Source organism: Rana temporaria, chromosome 8 (genome assembly GCF_905171775.1).
Source record: "Rana temporaria chromosome 8, aRanTem1.1, whole genome shotgun sequence".
Classification (NCBI taxonomy): domain Eukaryota; kingdom Metazoa; phylum Chordata; class Amphibia; order Anura; family Ranidae; genus Rana; species Rana temporaria.
This window is the reverse complement of record NC_053496.1, coordinates 45147084-45167452: the sequence shown is the minus strand read 5'-3', so window position 1 is coordinate 45167452 and position 20369 is coordinate 45147084. Positions and strand designations below refer to the sequence as shown.

The 20369-nt window shown below is 46.3% G+C and overlaps 1 protein-coding gene across 1 annotated transcript in view; it reads left to right on the top strand.

Moving 5' to 3' along the window:
• Window positions 1-20369, top strand: part of CFAP58 (cilia and flagella associated protein 58) — a 115768-nt gene that overhangs the window by 71692 nt on the left and 23707 nt on the right. The window contains exons 12-15 of the mRNA XM_040361658.1: window positions 3237-3377; window positions 4283-4506; window positions 15669-15780; window positions 17613-17717. Of these exons, the coding sequence (XP_040217592.1) occupies window positions 3237-3377; window positions 4283-4506; window positions 15669-15780; window positions 17613-17717 (582 nt within the window). The remainder of the gene's footprint in view (window positions 1-3236; window positions 3378-4282; window positions 4507-15668; window positions 15781-17612; window positions 17718-20369) is intronic.

Sequence of the window (20369 nt, the reverse complement as noted above, 5' to 3'; positions counted from 1 at the left end):
CACTTCCTAACAGAAGGGAATTCACTATTTCTTTTTTTAATAAACCCTTTTGCGACCACAAATCATTGATGCCTAAATGCCGGGACTAATTTAGCAGCCTCAGCATTCACTGGTTAACTTAACTTTGATATTTTTTTGTAAGGACATAAGACTTTTTTCGTAAAGCATTTTAATAAAATCCATGCTCTAGTTTTATTGGCCCGGATTCAGGTAGATTTGCCCCTTATTTACGGAGGCGCAGGGCATAGTTTTTTCCCTGCGCCCCCGCAAATTTACTGCGCTACCCGCGATTCATGGAGCAGTAGCTCCGTAAATTGAGTGTGCGCTGTGTAAACTTGCCCTGCGTAAGGGCGCCTAATGTAAATGATCCCGTAGGGGGCGGGAATCATTTAAATTAGGCGCGCTCCCGCGCCGAGCGTAGAGCGCATGCTCCGTCGGGAAACTTTCCCGACGTGCATTGCGGCAAATGACGTCGCAAGGACGTCATTTGCTTCAAAGTGAACGTGAATGGCGTCCAGCGCCATTCACGAATCACTTACGCAAACGACGTAGATTTCAAATATCGCGACGCGGGAACGACGGGTATCCTTTAGCATTGGCTGCGCGTGCTATTAGGATGTGCAACCTTACGCGAAACCCGACGTACGCAAACTACGTAAATTGCGTACGCAGGGCTCGCGCAACGTTGTGAATCGGTGTTAGTATGCAATTTGCATACTATACACTGAGAACAATGGGAGCGCCCCCTAGCGGTCATCGCTAGAATGCAGCCTAAGATATGCGTGGCATAAGAGCCTTATGCCACGCAGATTTTAGGCTGCAGTCAGCGTTACGATGTTCCTGAATGAGGAGCATTTGTAACGCCGGGGCAAGTAAGCAATTGCGCTGTGTAACCTATGGTTACACAGGCGCAATTGCTTCTTGAATCTGGGCCATTATTTTTTATTTAGGGCTCACAAGTGTGCAATTACTTCTGTATTGAGATTTGTTTATACTGTAATTATATTTCACAATTACAGTATTAAACAGATGAACATTGCCACTTTCAGGCTGCAGTAGCATCTGAAGACTAAAGATATTTTTTTTGCCAATTAAAGTAGAATTCCAACCTCAGCATAACTAGTCTTAAACTGGAGCTCCAGGTTCCTTCCAAAAAAAAAAATCAACAACTACAAATACTGTACCTGCTGACTTTTAATATCAGGACACTTACCGTATATACTCGAGTATAAGCCGAGTTTTTCAGCACATTTTTTTTGTGCTGAAAATGCCCCCCTAGGCTTATACTCGAGTCACCTTTTTGCGCCTGACTGGATTTGGGGACCCGGGAATTGGCACACATGTAGCCCCACCCTTCCTCTACAAGTGTGCAAAGTTTGTTGTCCGGGGGGCACCGATTTTTCGAAGCCGTGCACCCCTTTTATAGACTCCCATGTTAAATGGTAATTTCTCCGGTGATTTTCGGGACCCGGTACCAGCCGGTCATAGGTTCCCTGGACCCGGAACTTGGCACACGTGTAGCCCAATTTCTCCTCTACAAGTGTGCATAGTTTGTTGTCTGGGGGACCTACGGCTGGAGAGCACCGATTTTTCAAACCCAGGCACCCCTTCCATAGACTCCCATGTCAAACATCAGTCATGGGCACAGTGAGGCATAGGCACAGTGAGGCATGGGCACAGTGAGGCATGGACACAGTGAGGCATGCACATGGACACTGAGGCAAATTGAGGCACAGTGAGGCATGCAGATGGACACCCTAGGCTTATACTCGAGTCAATACATTTTCCCAGTTTTTTGTGGTAAAATTAGGTGCCTCGGCTTATATTCGGGTCGGCTTATAATCAAGTATATACGGTACCTGTCCACAAATGCAGTGGTGTCTTCACCCAAGCTGATTTTTCATTCGGCTCTCGGGTGCTGCCGCTGCCATCTCGGCTAAGGGAAACCGGCAGTGAAGCCTTGTGGATTCACAGCTGGCTCCCTACTGCACATGCGCAAAGTGCTCTGCTCTTTGTAAATGGCCTGGCGGCGGGGGCCAAACTTTCGGATGAGTTAGACACGGCAAAGTCAGCCGGAAGTAGGAACGGGTACCTGTCAAAAATGAAAGGTGCCAAATGTGGCAGCGGAGGGGGGAGGAGGCAAATAAGCGGAGCTGAAATCACATCGCATTCGCACCAAAATGGTGCAGGACCCTTTTTTTAATCCGCACTGGAATCGAGTCGCATGGGTGTTCACACCCATGCGATCCGATTCCTACACCATTTTACAGTTTGCACTGCGATCTGCGGACCGATCTTGGGGTTGTCGTTAACTTTACATTGACACCCGCAGCGGTTCGCAGATCTCAGTGTGAACCACTATGCGCTTCAGGTGCAATGCGGGAACCCGCACTGGATTCGCAAGGTTCTCGCATTACACTAGTGTGAACTGGACCTAAGAACATTTTCATCAAGTATAATGAATTGAATCAATAATAATTTTTAATCCGTTAATATTTTGAATTATCAATACATTTTCAGCTGAAGGTACCCCAGATCTGATTTGGGTAATAAAATGACTGAAAAAGTTGATGCAAGCTTGTTTAATGTGATATCTTTTTACTGTCCATTTTTGTTCTTCCATTTTCACATCCCAGTGTTTTCAAAGTTCGGTTCTAACAGTGAGGTCTGCCCATTTCTCCCTCTGAGGCCCCATACACACGATAGAATTTATCCGCGAATACGGTCCAGCGGACCGTTTCCGCGGATAAATCCTCTCGTGGATTTCGGCGGATTTTCATGCGATGGTGTGTACACACCATCGCATTGAAACCCGCGCCGAAATCCTCTGGCGATGACGTGTCGCGCCGTCGCCGCGATTATGACGCGGCGACGTGCGCGACGCTGTCATATAAGGAATTTCACGCATGCGTCAAATCATTACGACGCATGCGGGGGGATCCCTTCGGACGGATGGATTCGGTGAGTCTGTACAGACCAGCGGATCCATCCGTTGGGATGGATTCCAGCAGATGGATTTGTTCTGCATGTCAGCGAATATCCGATCTGCTGGAATCCATCCCAGGGGAGATATATCCGCGGATAAAGATCCGCTGGCGTGTACACACCATAGGATCTATCCGCTGAAACCCATTTGCTGGGATTTATCTGCGGATGGATTCTATGGTGTGTATGGGGCCTGAGTGCTGACTCTGCATTTCACTGTATACTAATCTCCATCGTGTTCTCACTAACAGGCTGAATTGCAGAAATATAAACAGCAAGCGAATGAGACACAGCAACTGATTGACAGCCAGAAGGCGGAAGAGAGGAGGCTCTTGAAAATTCTGTCTGATGCTGACGCAGAGAGACTTCGGCAGAAGAAAGAACTCGATCAGGTACTGTTATCTCTACCTACAACCAATCCACACACATTCTGTGACATTAAAGAATGTCTCCGCCCCAACTAGTTTTCTTTGTTTGCTGGCAAGGTGAACTACCTTTAAAGCCGAACTTCAGTTAGATAAAGAAGGCACAAATGAATGCCACTCTGTACTCAATAGATGTGCCTGTCTCTTCTAGTGCATCTCTTCTAGTACCCTTCTCTTCTTGTGCCCTTCTCTTCTAGTGTCCTTCTGTTCTTGTGCCCGTCTCTTCTAGTGCATCTCTTCTAGTGTCCTTCTCTTCTAGTGTTCTTCTGTTCTTGTGCCTTTCTCTTCTAGTGCCCTTCTTAATGTCTTCTCATGCCCTTTTTTTCTCTTTTCCTCTCGTGCCCTTTTATCTTCTTCTTCTTCTTCTTCTTCTTCTTCTTCTTCTTCTTCTTCTTCTTCTTCTTCTTCTTCTTCTTCTTCTTCTTCTTCTTCTTCTTCTTCTTCTTCTTCTTCTTCTTCTTCTTCTTCTTCTTCTTCTTCTTCTTCTTCTTCTTCTTCTTCTTCTTCTTCTTCTTCTTCTTCTTCTTCTTCTTCTTCTTCTTCTTCTTCTTCTTCTTCTTCTTCTTCTTCTTCTTCTTCTTCTTCTTCTTCTTCTTCTTCTTCTTCTTCTTCTTCTTCTTCTTCTTCTTCTTCTTCTTCTTCTTCTTCTTCTTCTTCTTCTTCTTCTTCTTCTTCTTCTTCTTCTTCTTCTTCTTCTTCTTCTTCTTCTTCTTCTTCTTCTTCTTCTTCTTCTTCTTCTTCTTCTTCTTCTTCTTCTTCTTCTTCTTCTTCTTCTTCTTCTTCTTCTTCTTCTTCTTCTTCTCTTTGCAGGGGTGGCCATCTGTGTTTTTTCAGTCTAGTTATCTTTGTACCTATGCTGTTTTTGTACCCAGGTGATCAGCGAGAGGGATATTTTAGGCACCCAGCTGGTCCGCAGGAACGATGAATTGGCTTTGCTGTATGAGAAGATTAAAATCCATCAATCTATCTTAAATAAAGGAGAAACTCAGTACAAACAGAGGGTGGATGACATCAGACTGCTCAAACTTGAGCTCAAGAAGCTGAGGAGAGAGAAAGGAATCCTCACCAAGACTGTGGCCAATGTTGATGACCTCAAGTAAGGAGATCCTCATTGTAACCTTAATGTAGGGTGATTGTGGGTAACTTCTGGAGAATCGTGGGCCCCAACTGCAGCCTGTGACATCATTAAAGGTGCCACAAATAATATTCAGTATATGTAAGGCTACAGGCAGAGCTGGCCCAAGACACTGTGCTGCTTGGGTCCGAGAATTAAACGCTGCCCCCCCCCCCAAATTAAAATCACGGCCACCAAAAGGCCCCCACATCCAGTATTTTATATCATGATAATTAAAACAAAAATTTTACTTATCAGGAAGTCAGATTTACATGCAACAGCACCTTGTAACACATATGGCAACAGGGTTGCCTTTTACACCCGCATGCTGCACATATGTGCCACTGGGCATCTGATGTTTCTGTGCTGAGAGTACACTCACTGGGCAGAGACAGCCCTCACTCTGGACTATCGGTAGACAGTGGGACCGACTTCTGATCATGTGATCACTGTGGCAGCCGATCGCGGACACATGCATACCCAGCAAATCCAGTGATGATCTGTAGGGATCTGTTACTGTTGTACACCAGGTCCTTCCATGCCATATTCTTCTCTGACGTCATTGGAATCTTGTAGCTGGCCCCCTGATGATGTGTATGTATGATCAGGGGGCCGGCTGCAAGAACCAGGATGAGACAGTCGGCATCCTGACACAGAGCTGCAGTGCATGTACTGTAGAACGCCTCAAGGCCTATCAATATGCAAGACATCCTGTCCTCCTGCTCCCTTGGGATCAGTGTTAATTTTGGCAGCACATTTCTATTTAGTTTTAGTCTTGGGACTAAAATGGCATTTTAGTTTTAGACCCATTTTAGTCATCGTATTTTAGTCGACTAAAATCTCTAGCACATTTTAGTCAAATAAAATCATTTTAGTCAACTAAAATGGAATGTGTTTAGTTATATTGTAATGCATTATTTAAGCATTTCTCAAGAATTTCCAAACTTACAGTATATACTCCTGGAGTAAAAAAATTGAATATGTTATTATTTATGGTATTAATGTTTGAACAAACTCACAGATACAGATTTAGGCACTCTGGATGGTCTGAGGAGTCCTGTAATGCTGCAGACTGCTCTGCACAGTGGTCTGAGGAGGCCTGTAATGCTGCACAGTGGTCTGAGGAGGCCTGTAATGCTGCACAGTGCTCTGGACGGTGGTCTGAGGAGGCCTGTAATATTGCACAGTGCTCTGGACGGTGGTCTGAGAAGGCCTGTAATGCTGCAGACTGCTCTGGACGGTGGTCTGAGGAGGCCTGTAATGCTGCACAGTGGTCTGAGGAGGCCTGTAATATTGCACAGTGCTCTGGACGGTGGTCTGAGAAGGCCTGCAATACTGCACAGTGCTGGATGGTGGTCGTCTGAGGGATGGCCTGTAATGCACAGTGCCCTGAGGATCGGGGGCCGCTCTGTGCAAAACACTTGCACAGAGCAGGTAAGTATAGCATATTTGTTATTTAGAAAAAAAAAAAGAAAAGCAAACCTTTGAATAAGCACTGAAGCACAGTGTGAAACGCGTTAGCATTTTCCTGATTGTTTGTTGTGGCGTGTGATGTTCTGTGACCAGTTTTAATAAAAAGGAACGTTTTTGGAGTGCGGCTGTCCCAGCTTCTTCTCTTCAAGTTTGCATTAATTGCATTGCCGGCACCCACGGTTTGGATCCAGTGAGTAAAAGTTCCTTGGTTCATCTGAGTAGTTACTTTTCTTCTCAAACCTTTACAATCGCTTTAGCCACTTGCCGACCAGCTAACGCCGATATACGTCGACAGAATAGCACGGCTGCACAAAGCAACATACCGCCTAGTGCTCAGTGACCGTGCCGGCGGCACCCGTGGACCTGGATGTCCGCCGGGTGCCCGCGATCGTGTCATGAAGCGGCAGAATGGGGAGATGCCTATGTAAACAAGGCATTTCCCTGTTCTGCCTAGTGACAGGACAGTGATCTACTTCTCCCTGTCATCGGGAGCAGTGGTCACTGTCGCATCACTTGTAACTCCGCCCCCTACAGTTAGAATCACTCCCTAGTACACACTTAGGCCCCTTTCACACAGGCGGACCGTTCAGGTTTGCCTGTCAGTTTTTTAGGCGGACCTGAACGGACGCTCGATGCACCTCTATGGAGCCACGGATGTCTGGCGGATCGGTTTGGGTGAAGGCGGACTCTACGGTCCGTCTTCATCCGATCCCCCATAGGGTGTGCAGAGACTGACCTGTCATCTGCCTGCTCAGTGGGGATCGATGGAGTGATCCCTGCTGAGCAAAGCGGAACCCGCACATGGACACTGTTATATCCTCTGTGTTGTGAGAGACACAAGACTCTGGGCTGGAACAATGGATGTTTATTCAGTACATGCTGTACACTGCAACATGCATCTCAGGACATTACATATCTCTGCTTCTTACATGTGGTCTCTCTAAGATGGCTACTATGCCCCTTGACCCTTGTCATCACTGCTGGGTGGAGCCAGCCTTAAAGTGCCAGTACATGTGAAACCCTTCAGGTATAACAGACACGTCCGTGTGAAAGGGCCCTTAACCCCTTCATCGCCCCCTAGTGTTTAACCCCTTTCCTTATAGCACTGATCGCTGTATAAATGACAATGGTCCCAAAATAGTGTCAAAAGTGTCCGATGTGTCCGCCATAATGTCGCAGTCACAATAAAAATCACAGATCGCCACCATTACTAATAACAAATAAATAATAATAAAAAATCATAAAACTATCCCCTATTTTGTAGACTCTATATCTTTTGCACAAACCAATCAATATACACTTATTGGAAAAAAAAATTTACCAAAAATATGTAGAAGAATGTTTTACAGTTTAAACTGAGAAAGAAATTAGATTTTTTTTATATGTAGCGCCTGGTTACTTTCCAGAACCGGTGCTAGTGTAAATTTAGAGGGGGTCAGAGAGTTAAGTAACTCTGACCATGTTAATTGGTTCAAATTTAAGCCTCTGTCTCGGCTTTGGCTGTGCTGTAGGTCATTCTGTTGTTTCTGGGGTGCTGATCACACCCCAGGCCGACAGGTGGTAGCAGTGGAGTCAAGGATTGGGTACTTTTTCCCAGCAGCCTATCAGGAGGAGTTTGCCTCGCTGTGCATGCTGGGAGGGGGCAGACGCCATTGGTCTGGGTCTTCGCTCGTGTGGCGCACACCTTCAGGGTAGCCATACCACGGCACCACGGCAAAATGGCCTTCTGGGCTGGGGTGTTCCTGGTTCCGGGACCATGTTGGTCCGAAACATCTGAGCTGCGGCTGGGGCCCAGTGATTGACTGGGTCCCTAATCTAAAGAGGACCCAAGCGTTAGTCCTGCTAGAGGAAGCTGTTCGGTGAAAAGTCTGCCTGAGGAGTGCCAAGAGAGGCTGGCGTTCCAAGAGGGTTTCGACCATCCAACGGGGATCAAGGTAACCCGGTGCTGAGAGGCTGGACGTCAGTCGCCTATCAGACGGTAACCTAGCTACAACTACCTGAGGAGATCCAGGTATCAATTCTGCTAAGGAGGATATTCTCTGTTTCAATCATAGTGTCTGTGGCAGAGACTTTTCCCCAAGTTCCGAGTGACATTCTGGCTGCCAGGCTGGTGAGAGGCCTGTCCAGGTGCGCTATACCCACTCTATACCCACTCTGGCTGGAGTGGTGAAAAGAGAAAGTGTTGTTGGAAGCAAGACTGTTTCCCTATTTCTTACACCTGAATCTGCTATTTTCATTTCTACTAAATCTATACTCTTCACCAAGTTCGACTGTTACCCGGCTAGGTAATAAAGAGCACTTACACGCACTCGAAATTGGGTTAACATGCACGCACTTTGACCACGCGGTCTCTAAAAAAGAGAGGCGAAGGACTAACAGGGCTGGTTGAGCGGGCAAATCCTCTCACTCCCTTATAGGGAGTCCCTCTGCCCCGTTGGGCTTCAAAGCGGAGCAGGTAGGGTGGGCTGTGTGGGAGGACCCCCTCACACACCCGCCATTGCCACCCGGGGCATGGAGAAAGGTGGCAGATTGCCTCTGGGGGAGGCCTGCCTACTCCCAACTCCTGCAGTCCGGCTCCTCTCTCGAGTACAGGCACAAAATACACTTTAAAAAAATAAAGAGCACAGAAAAACACTGAGAATGTGGACATTCCATTACTACAACTCTCATCAAATACCCCTAGACGGCGGAGGAACACGAGGTAACATGCCACCCAAAAAAAACAGCAGCTCCTTCAGGGGTAGTGCTACATATATATATTTTTGGGGGATATTTATTATAGCAAAAAGTAAAAAATATAGGGCCGGATTCAGATACAATGGTGTATCTGTCCGGCCGGCGTAAAGTATCTTAGATACGTTACGCCGCTGTAACTTTGGGCGTAAGTTCCATATTCAGAAGAACTTGCACCCTAAGTTACGGCAGCGTAACGTATGTGGGCCGGCGTAAGCCTGCCTAATTCAAATGGGGATGTTGGGGGCGTGTTTTATTAAAATTTGGCTTGACCCCGCATATTTTACGTTTTTTTTTAACGGCCATACTTAACATGGGATACGCCGCACATACCCCTCATATAGCAGGGGTAACTTTACGCCAGAAAAAGCTGAACACAAACGACGTTAAAAAAAAGCGCCGGACGGTCGTTCGTTTCTGAATCGACGTAAATAGTAATTTGCATATTCCTCGTGTAAACAAACAGAAGCGCCACTACTAGCGGCCAGCCTGGAATTGCAGCCTAAGATACAACGGTGTAAAAAAACTTACACCTGTCGGATCTTAGGGATATCTATGCGTAACTGATTCTCTGAATCAGGCGCATAGATACGACCTCCCGAACTCAGAGATACGACGGCGTATCAGGAGATACGCTGACGTATCTCTTTTCTGAATCTGGCCCATAGTTTTTTTTCCCAAATTGTCGGCCTTTTTTGTTTATAGCACAAAAAATGAAAACCGCAGCACTGATCAAATACGACCAAAACAAAGCTCCATTTGTGGGGAAAAAAGGACGTCAATTTTGTTTGGGTGCAACGTCGCATGACTGCGCAATTGTCAGTTAAAGCGATGCAGTGCCGAATCACAGGAAGGGGGTAAATTCTTCCAGGGCTGAAGTGGTTAATGTTCACTTTACATTCTAGCTTCTCAAAGCTCTCAAAGTCACGACCTTTATCAACTTTCACTTTGACCCAACCTGACAGTTAACAGAAGCAGAGTGATGAAGGCAGCAGTGAACACAAGGAATATGATGGGGCTGTCATGTTTAGCTTTGCCCTTACAATGATCTCTCCTATTATCCCGTAGATGAATAGTGGAAATTAGATGACATCTCTTGTACCCTTTATTATCCCAATCTCCTTTCAGCTGGTCCTTTGCAGAGCCCTGACATGATAACCTAAGGCTGCTCCCCGCTTTCTAATACTGCAGTGGGAAGTTTAAAAACTGTCAGAGTCAAACTCTTGTCCTTTTTTTTCTTTTAAATGATTCACCTGCGTAACAAAAGCAGCATTTGCAAAGTCAACCGCTCCACCGTGGAATAATTGGCTGCTCCCATCCAATTAAAATTCCCATCGCAGGCGGGCAGCGTGCGGCTTCACCTTACCTGCAAGACCTTCTTCAAGCGGAGTGACTGTCAGCCTTTTAAAGCGATAAATGCAAAATGATTTGAGCGTTTGCCAGGTTTACATAGTTACCCTTTGTCCTTCTGCAGCATCTCAGCCTGACAGCAAACAAGTTTGACATGTGAACCTTAACTCAATTTTTTTAGTCTAGATAGACGTTCAGCCAGCTGTTGCATTTATAGCAGATTTTTTTTTTTTAGAGAGAACCAGCCACAGGCCAGCTAATGCATAAATCAAAATATCCTATAAAGGCAAGCAGCTGAATACACAGAGGAAAATACATACCGTATATACTCGAGTATAAGCCAAGTTTTTCAGCATTTTTTTTGTGCTGAAAATGCCCCCTCGGCTTATACTCAAGTCACCTTTTTTTGCCTGATCTTCCGGACTTTTAGGACCCGGTACCCGCCAGCCGTAGGTCCCCAGGATCCCATGGAGAACATATATAGCCCCACTCTTCCCCTACAAGTGTGCAAAGTTTGTTGTCCAGGGGACCTACGGCCAGGGAGCACCTATTTTTCAGTCGGGCACCTCTTCCATAGACTCCCATGTTAAATGGTAATTTCTCCGGTGAATTTGGGGACCCGGTACCGGCCAGTAGTAGTCCCCTGGACTCCAAACTTGGCACACATATAGCCACATTCTTCCTCTACAAGTGTGCAAAGTTTGTTGTCTGGGGGACCTACGGCCGGGGGGCAACGATTTTTCAAAGCCGGGCATCCCTTCCATAGGCTTCTATGTTAAACGTCAGTCTAGTCATGGGCACAGTGAGGCATGGACACAGTGAGGCATGGACACAGTGAGGCATGCACATGGACTCAGTGAGGCAAAGTGAGGCATGGACACAGTGAGACATGCACATGGACACAGTGAGGCATGCACATGGACACAGTGAGGCAAAGTGAGGCATGGACACAGTGAGGCATGCACATGGACACAGTAAGGCATGGACACAGTGAGGCATGCACATGGACACAGTGAGGCAAAGTAAGGCATGGACACAGTGAGGCATGCACATGGACACAGTAAGGCATGGACACAGTGAGGCATGCACATGGACACAGTGAGGCAAAGTGAGGCACAGTGAGGCATGCAGATGAACACCCTAGGCTTATACTCGAGTCAATACGTTTTCCCATTTTTTTGTGGTAAAATTAGGTGCCTCGGCTCTTATTCGGGTCGGCTTATACTCGAGTATATACGGTATATGGTATTTTTTTTTTTTTTATCTGCCAAAGTTAGTATTTCTGTCCATCCAGTCCTTAGATTTACACAACTCTGCCACACAGCACAGCCCTACTGGCAGGGCAAGAGACCTGATTTTGTTTTTTGCTGTGATAAGCAACACTTTCAGGTCTGGTCCCTCCCACAGCCTGTGATTGGACAGTGAAAGGAGAAGCAACAGGTTTAATCCTACCATCAGAATGGCCCTTATTAACACATGAGCACTGCAGCACAGCCGATTGACACCTTGTGCTGCCTCTCCCAGTATGAGCTATACCAGTGATGGCGAACCTTGACACCCCATATGTTTTGGAACTACATTTTCCATGATGCTCATGCACTCTGCAAGCTATGACTAAGCACTAAGGTTTGGTGTGAAACGCGTCAGCTTGTACCCCGTTTGCTGTGGCATGTATCCTGTGTTTTTCGTTTTACAAGTTTTGGAGTGCGGCTGTCCAGGAATCCTTTCCTCATTTTGCACTCTGCAGTGTAGTTGAGCATCGTGGTGAATGTAATTCCAAAACATCTGGGGCCAGATTCACAAAGGACTTACGACGGCGTATCTCCACGTACGCCGTCGTAAGTCCGAATGTGAGCCGTCGTATCTATGCGCCTGATTCTTAGAATCAGTTACGCATAGATTTGGCCAAGATATGAGCGGCGTAAGTCTCCTACGCCGTCGTATCTTGGGTGCATATTTACGCTGGCCGCAAGGGGCGCTTCCGTAGATTTACGTGTTGAATATGTAAATTAGGTAGATACGCCGATTCACGAATGTACTTGCGCCCGCTACGCCGTTTACGTTAGGCTTACGTCCGGCGTAAAGTTACCCCTGCTATATGAGGCGCAGCCAATGTAAAGTATGTACGTCGGCAAGCGTATCTTTTTATGTTGTTTACGTAAGTCGTACGTGAATGGGGCTGTGCGTAGGTTACGTTCACGTCACAGGCATTGGACCTGGCGTATCATATAGAGTAAATTTGACGTGATACTGAGCATGCGCGCGCATGCGCCGTTCGTTAGGCGCGTCATTTACGTGGGGTCACGATTCATTTATATACAACACGCTCCCTACCAGCCTATTTTGAATTAGGCGGGCTTACGCCGGCCAATTTACGCTACGCCGCCGCAACTTACGGAGCAAGTGCTTTGTGAATACTGCACTTGCCTGTCCAAGTTGCGGAGGCGTAGCGTAAATAGGATACGCTACGCCCGCACAAAGATACGGCCAGATACGTGAATCTGGCCCTAGGGGTGCGAAGGTTCGCCATCACTGAGCTATACCATAAAAGAAAAGGAAGGGTTCCCCTGGGTGGACTTTTTAGGCACTAGTAATATCAATTTCAAATATACAGGATATTGAAGTAAAAAAGTTTTTATTTACAATTAAACATAGTTATCAAAAATTAAATATTGAATTTAAAATATATAGTTCCAATTCCAATAGATGTCACCATATAGGTAAATACATAAAGAACCTTCTTTACGCCCGACGCGTTTCGAAATAACCTTCTTCAGGGGGGTGTAGAGAAGTATATACAGTTCATCTAAACATAAAATTACATAAAGTCAATTACATGCATTAAAAAAAAAAAGAGCTATACTATACAGGTGATTGCAGGAGGCTGATACCGGGTCAGATTCAGGTAATTACACTGCCTACATTACCCTGTTTCCACCTGCATAACTCATATGTGCAACAGCAAAAGGGTGGACTTGAAAGCCCACAAAAAAAAAAAAGAAAGAATGTAGGCGCAACCAGGTACAAAAACCTCACAACCCATAAAGTGAGTCCAAATGTATAAAATTATGAAAAGTCCAGAGTAGTCCGTTCATCAGGGCTAGCTAATCCAATCAGCAGAAGCGTGCTCTGTATGTATGATCAGACAAAAAGGAAAAGCGCCTCCAACTGTATAAGCACTTGGAAAAAAAAGAAAAAAGCCACTCACATTATGTATAGAAATGATAAACTGAACATTTGGGAGGTAATGCTAGCCAAAGAGCTGCCAGGGTCTGCTGCCACAGTAGTGGATGTATAAAAAGAAGCTGGCCAGAACCCTCCAAGTGGAACTGGATTGTAGTGTGGCCCGCAGCCTCTGCGGGATGATGTCACCGCTATTAATTCCCCCTCCTGGTGACGCCATCCTACAGACGATACGGGACGATAATAAAGCATTTATACTTAGAGGTGCTTTTTCTTTTTGTTTAACGCCCACAGATACAAATGCCGCTGTTCTGCCGTATTAGTTGTCCCTGGCGGATAAGGACCCCCCCTGTACTGCGCAGGCGTTAACTGAGCTCCGAAAATAGCTGAACATAGAGCTGAGAGTCAGCTCTAGACGGCACCTGCGCAATGATGGGCGGGTGCTTTTGCAATGTTGATGTAACTAGTGTAAGGGGTTAGCTCGGTAGCGTGCTGTGTGACCCCTTCGATGGGTTCACTACACACTGAATTTATACAGACAGGCACTCGAAGACGGTTGAAAACAAAGATTTTGGTTTATTCTTCCATCTTAATGGAAACAATTGCAAGCATCCAAAACAGCATAAACAAAATCAAACATAAAATAAACCCTGGCCACTTGGGGCGTCTATCTTCACCACACAGGAACCTATCTAATGAAGCCTGGCACAGCCTAGTGCTGGGCAGACACTGCTGGTCATACAGCAGAAAAACAATAGTCTTTTGATTTTTATCACACAGAAAAATCAATTTCCTCCTCACCTCCTCAGAAGACTTTCAGCTACTGCTTTCTTTCACTCAGAAAGCCTCAGGATGCAGCAAATCAGTGGTAATCCTCTGGACTACTTATAGAGGCCTTAATTGCCTCATTCTGAACAGCTGAAGTTTTCCAACGGCATTTAGCCTTATCTGGCTACATTAGCAGCCGACGCCTAATAACAATTGGCGTATTGTCTAAACAAGGCAGAAATGTATGTCCCGTCTGTGACAACACCCACAGATTTACCTGACTTCCTGCCACACTAGTTATTGCAGCAGGTCCAGGGCGACGTGGACCCTGCTGTAAGTGGCCAGTCGGCCTAACGTCTTAGCTTCGCTTTTTTTTTTCACATGCTCCATGTCCACGGGGATGGTAAGGAATGAGCCTGGATGTCTGAAGTGTAGCACCACCGCCTCGGCAGTACAATTTGGTGTGCGTAGGCGCCATCTAGAGCTGACTCTCAGCTCTACATACTTGGCTATTTTCGGAGGTTCAGTTGACGCCTGCGCAGTACAGAGGGATCCTTATCCGCCAAGGGAACTTTTTTGACAAGACACCGGCAGATACTTCTGTGCTGAGATCGCGCTCACTGTGCACTCCCTGCACTAAGACCAAACTGCCAAAGACTGCTAGCAGGAGGGACAGGCTCCTGATCATGTGACCATTTAGACAGTCAATCACAGTGGTCACATGATCGCCGGGCATTCAGAACTTTTTGAAGGGACACCGGAGCAGGCAGGAAGGGGTTAAAAAATACATTTAACCTCTTGCCAAGCATGTAACGCCATGGTTGCCTTAGGTTAAGATGACCAGATGTTTAAAATTAAATCCGTGGACATATTTTTTTTTACTAGTAATGGCGGCAATCAGCGGCTCTCTGCCAGTCTCTCAAGTCTCACTCTCCGGGCTCCGGATACTACTGGGTGGGGAGCGGAGGAAGATCCCTTCACCAGGGATGGCAAGGAGATAAGCAGGCAGGTGGCTGCCCAGGACTTGAGCCAAGGCAGAAGAACATGAGAGCGGAGCTGAATGGGCATGCGGCCGAAACTGAAGAAATATTCCCTCCGCTCCGACCAGCACATGATCATCAGAAAGGGGCACAGATAATGGAAAAAAATACACCCCCCTTAGCTAGTAGGAGCGGCGGAGCGGGGGTGTGTAATTCAGATTTATTTTTCAATTCTGCACTGCCCCAGCCCTTGTTCAAATCCAATCTGGGAACAAAACCGGGGACAGATTTGGTCCGGGGACATTGTCCTCAATCCAGGGACTGTCCCCGGAAACCGAGGATGTCTGGTCATCCTACCTTAGGTTGTATGCTAAAAGTAGTTATTGCATGCTCCCAGTACACTGATCGACATGTCACCATCAGCTCTTAGTCAAGGCTTCTGATCGGGAGTCAGCAGTGTGGGTTGAGAGTCAATCACAGCGGTCACATGACACAGAAGCCGATTAACTGCAAGGTCTGTTTTAATAAGTCTCAATAAGGTCTACATCAGTATATACAAAGCAGATGCAAATTTGCAACTGCACTAAAGTCTGCTAAATTCCTTGTATATATTTTATCTGGATTTCTTCTTAAATTGGTATGTATGATGCTTTACAGGTGGGAGCTCTATCACATGCAGCAGGAGCTGCTAAAAGAAAGGACGCGGTGCAGAGCCTTGGAGGAGGAGCTGGAGAACCCTATGAATGTCCACAGATGGAGAAAACTAGAGGTATAAAAAGTGGGCTTGTTGAAGTGGTTTTGACGTGTATGGTCCAGGCAAATGCAAACAATTGGCAATGCCATGGTTAAAATTGAAATTTAAAGTGGTTTTAAAGGCTGAAGTTGTTTTTTCTTTATTTTACCTTAAAGCGGATCTCCACCCTCATTTACACTAGACGTCCATATTACAACCGCTGCAATCTAAGCCTGAATCGGCTATTTACATTTTAATTGTTAAATCTGTACCTTATTTTCGAGCAGTGGTTCCGGTTTGCCCCCCCTCGGGTTTTAGACAGGTTTTTTGGAGTTTCCGGCGCCGCGCTGTGCCTGCTGGGAGCTATTCTCAGAGCTCGTAAGATTCGGCTGTAATGAGACATCGCGCGACTTCATTTTGGAGGAGGTGACGCCGATGTAAACAAAGGAAGGGGCGGGCGTTTTCTTTCAGGCTGTGGGTCTTTGAGGCTGTGGCTGTGTTTCACGAGGCTCTGTTATCATCACAACGGGGCCGGAACTTTTCATTCATACGCCTGCCGTTGCGATGACAACAGAGATGCTCACGCCGACGGGCACATTCGCCAGTGCGCATGCACGAGATCGAGCGGTGGATGCTGGGACAGCATCCACCGCAAACAGGAACTACCTCCTTGTTGGATTCGAGCGCCCAACGCCAAGATGGCCACTGGACGTGGAGGATAATATAAGTGTTTATTAGGGCAGAAATAACAGCGGAGGGGCGGACGAAAACGGGATACGTGAGTTTAGCACAGCAGTGCTAATACACATTTTAATTTGCCAAAAAAAAAAAACGATTGAGCCGCGGGAGATCCGCTTTAATGCATTCTCTGCATTAAAGCGCAGGTCCACCCAATTTTATTTTTAAAAAGCCAGCAGCTACAAATACTGCAATACTTTTAAAAAATGGACACTTACCTGTCCAGCGCGCCCGAGCTGTCGGCAGCCGAGGCCGAGCAATCGCTCGTCTCTCAGCTGCCCTGCCGCCATCCTCGTGAGGGAATCAGGAAGTGAAGCGTTGCGGCTTCACTGCCCAGTTCCAGAACACAGTGATTCTTGTTAGAAGCTATAACAGCCGTTAACAGCATTATTCGCATGTAAAATCCGGTAGGCTGGTTGTACCCAAGTTGATTGATTGAGCCTGTGCATACATGGTTGGAATCTCAGCCAGTTCCTGCTGAACAGTCTGAGATTCGAACCATCTATGGACGGCTGAAGTCTATTTTTCACCTTCCTTTAACAGACCAAGGTGTCCAGAAAAAGTGACAGTTAGAAGGTTGCTTAAAAAGTGTTAGCTGGAGTTTGGCTTCAATTTCTTAGTCGGGTCCATCTAATTCTGCAATTGCATCTAACAACACCCTCCCCCAGATTGACAGTACTGCTGTCCAAAGGTGTGTCCATAGCTCCTCCATCCAGAATAATGGAGACACCCTACGACAGGAAGTATGTTACCAGCTGGATCACCAGATAAAAATAAAGGGGGAAAAAACTCTCGGAAAAAAAAAACTAATGCATTTACCACATTTATAAGCTGCAATATATATTTTTTAAAAAAATTTGGGGGGGGGGGGGGGGGTTCATACCGCTTTAAAGACACATTTAATACAATATAAAAATAGTAATAAAAAACGAAAGGTATCAGTGGAGCAGTTTATGATATTATAGAGACTGGGATTACATCCACTTTAATTTGAGATCTATTCATAGAATAAGGTTTCTGTACATATTATGAGTTCTAGCAATCGTCGCCATCCGCCGGATCAGCCTGACTGATGGATGATTAATGCACTGCCATTTTAATTAAGCCTGACAATATGTTTTCCACAACAGGCCAGTGACCCCAGCACCTATGAGCTCATCCAGAAGATACACACTCTGCAGAAACGTCTCATTAGCAAAACCGAGGAGGTGGTGGCGAAGGAGCTGCTGCTACAGGTAAGACAGTTGTTCTACTCGGCCAATTAGCCCCTTTTGTCCTCTCTGTCTGGATCGAGCAATCATGGCTGAACGCTGCTTATCACCAGCAGTAAGGGGCCAGTGGGTTTGGGTCTCCTGGCTAAATGACGTTGATATCTCCTACTCTCAGCTCTGGTAGTGGCCCTGAGTTGGCTATCGCTGTGCTCCGTCGTACAACCAGATTCCTTACCTTGATGCTAGACGGTGATCTGAAAGCATTTGGGTTTAAGGGCCCCTGCAGCTGAAACCGAAATTTCACATTTTGGTAGATAGTAGAGAAAGCACCTTGTATCTCTTGGGGACTCTGCTCCATATGAAAAAGTCTTTCCTAAGAGCAGGCACTGCAAGATACACTCTATGACCTGATCCTAACACCTTCTGATAAGAACTTTGCTTCCAGTGAAAGTCCAGGCCAGCCTGCCACCCGTCTTTGCTCCACCTCATCTGTCCATCCAGTGGTGAGCGTATCATTTAGTACAGTTGCCTCAAAACTATGGCCCACAGGCTGAATGTGGCCCTTTGCATGCATACCATTTGCATTGGTACCAATCACTCGCTGTGTTCATTCAGCAAATTAGGGGGCCAATATATTATATATTTTGCAGTCCCTTCCCCCACTCTCCATCCTGAAACACCCCCCTGTGCCTGCAGCAGCTGTCGGCAGGAGAGGCAGAAGAGAAGCCGGCGGTGCTGCAGGCAGAAGGGGCACACAGGGGGGCCCGGACAGCAGATGAAAGGGACGAATGTGCTAGAACCAATCCCCCTGCAGTGAAACTGGAGGGAGAAAGAAGAGAAGAAGCTGGCAGCACTGCAGAGAGATGCAGAAAAGGATCAGTGTCTGCAATAAGACAGTACAGCCAGCCCTCCTGCTCAGTAGGTGCCTGGGCCCCCTTTTAAATTGATGGGGCCGGGATCAGTACAGGAGGGCTGGTTGTACTGCCTTATCAGTGGCCCGGTCTACTAGGTGGCAACCATGTACCAGTATGTCTATTGGCCTTCAAGGAGTTGTAAAGGAAAACAAAAATTTGCCTAAAATTAATGTCTGCAAGGTAGACGGACAGAATAGTGTAATGATTCTGTTAAAAAATGAGTAAATACCAATTAAATTCCTTCATCTATATCACCTCCGGCATTCTAGTTTCTGTTCTCTCATTCACTTCCTGGTTTGCGTCGCTCGTTCATGTAAGAACTACATTTCCCAGTATGCATTGCGGCACGCCCAGTAATTCACACCTCCTTGAAGTCTCTAACACATAGAGAGCGTCCTGCCACACAGATGTAGTTCCCAGGAGGGGGCGAGCACGTTACTGACCACCGCAGTAAAGCCTCCTATCACGGTGGTCCATAAAATCAGACAAGCAGAAAGTGAACAGAACAGAGAAGAAATAGAGCAACTTCTGAGCAAAAACGAACAATGAGGAAGTGAAAAGAGGAATGTCTGCAGGTAAAGGATGCTTATTATGAAAAAAAAAAATTCATTTACAACCCCTTTAAGGGAAATTGGGCTTTGGTAGGTGAAGTTACAGGAGCCCAATATTTACTGGGGGGTCTGTGTCTGGATCAATCAAATACAAGATCATTAGCAGTGTCGATCCTGACCTCCCTGGGGCCCTAAGCGGGGGAGGGGGGGCGCTGCCGTCAGTGACATGTCGCACATTAAAGATTAAAGTTGAGAAGCGGGGGCAGGGGGTGTTCTGCTGTCGTAAATTACATCTTACATTTTAAAGTCAGAAGCAGGGGTGCTGACTTCTTACCTCTTCTCCATTGTAGCCAGCGGGGTGAGGGGCCAAAAATGACTTCTCACCAGGCGGGGGCCTCTAGTAATTTGGGGGGCCCTCCGCAGCTTTGCGGGGCCCTAAGCGGCTTGCATAGTGAGCCTATAGGGCGGATCGGCCCTGATCATTAGTATGAGAATCACTACCAGTGTTGTGTTCTTGGGGCTTAACTATCGATTCTATCTGATATTGGGTTCTCTATTTTCAGCAAAGTTGTGCTGAACTTGAACGTCTCCTGTTGCGGCGTCCTAGACAACACTATGGAAGGTGACTGAATTCCTAGTCTGTGCTAACAGTTGGTGCCAAGTTCCAGGGTTAAAATTAAGGTTATAATAATATTAAAAAAAAATCCTTAAAGCTAAACATATGTTCAAAGGCTAAATCCATACAGTGCAAGAGCAGCAGTTTCGCGGCCTGGCAGGTAATTGCCGTCTCGCACTCAGAAATTCTTTTTGAAGCTCTTGATCTTTTCAGGTCTACAAGACACAGTTTACAAACGTAGCAGTAGGTGGCGATAGAGCTTAATAGATGAAACCTCCTTGGCTGGGAGTTCATCTGGCAGACTTTGAAATGAAATATCAGTGCACTCTATCAATTCTTATGCAAACCCTTCCAAGGCTGGCACTCCGGCGGACTTAATTGTACCATTTGAGTCAGCGGGGATGTTGGCGAATGGTATTTTTGTTGTCTGTGTTTATTGATGTTCTATTTGCCACTTAAAGATAATATTAAATGATTTGCTTTTTTTGTGGTTCGACTAGGAAGAGATTGAAGGGGGGGGGGGGGGGGGGGGTTGCAGATGTTCTTATCTAGAGGACAATGTGATTTTGCAAATAAAAATGACACGTTGCTGTAT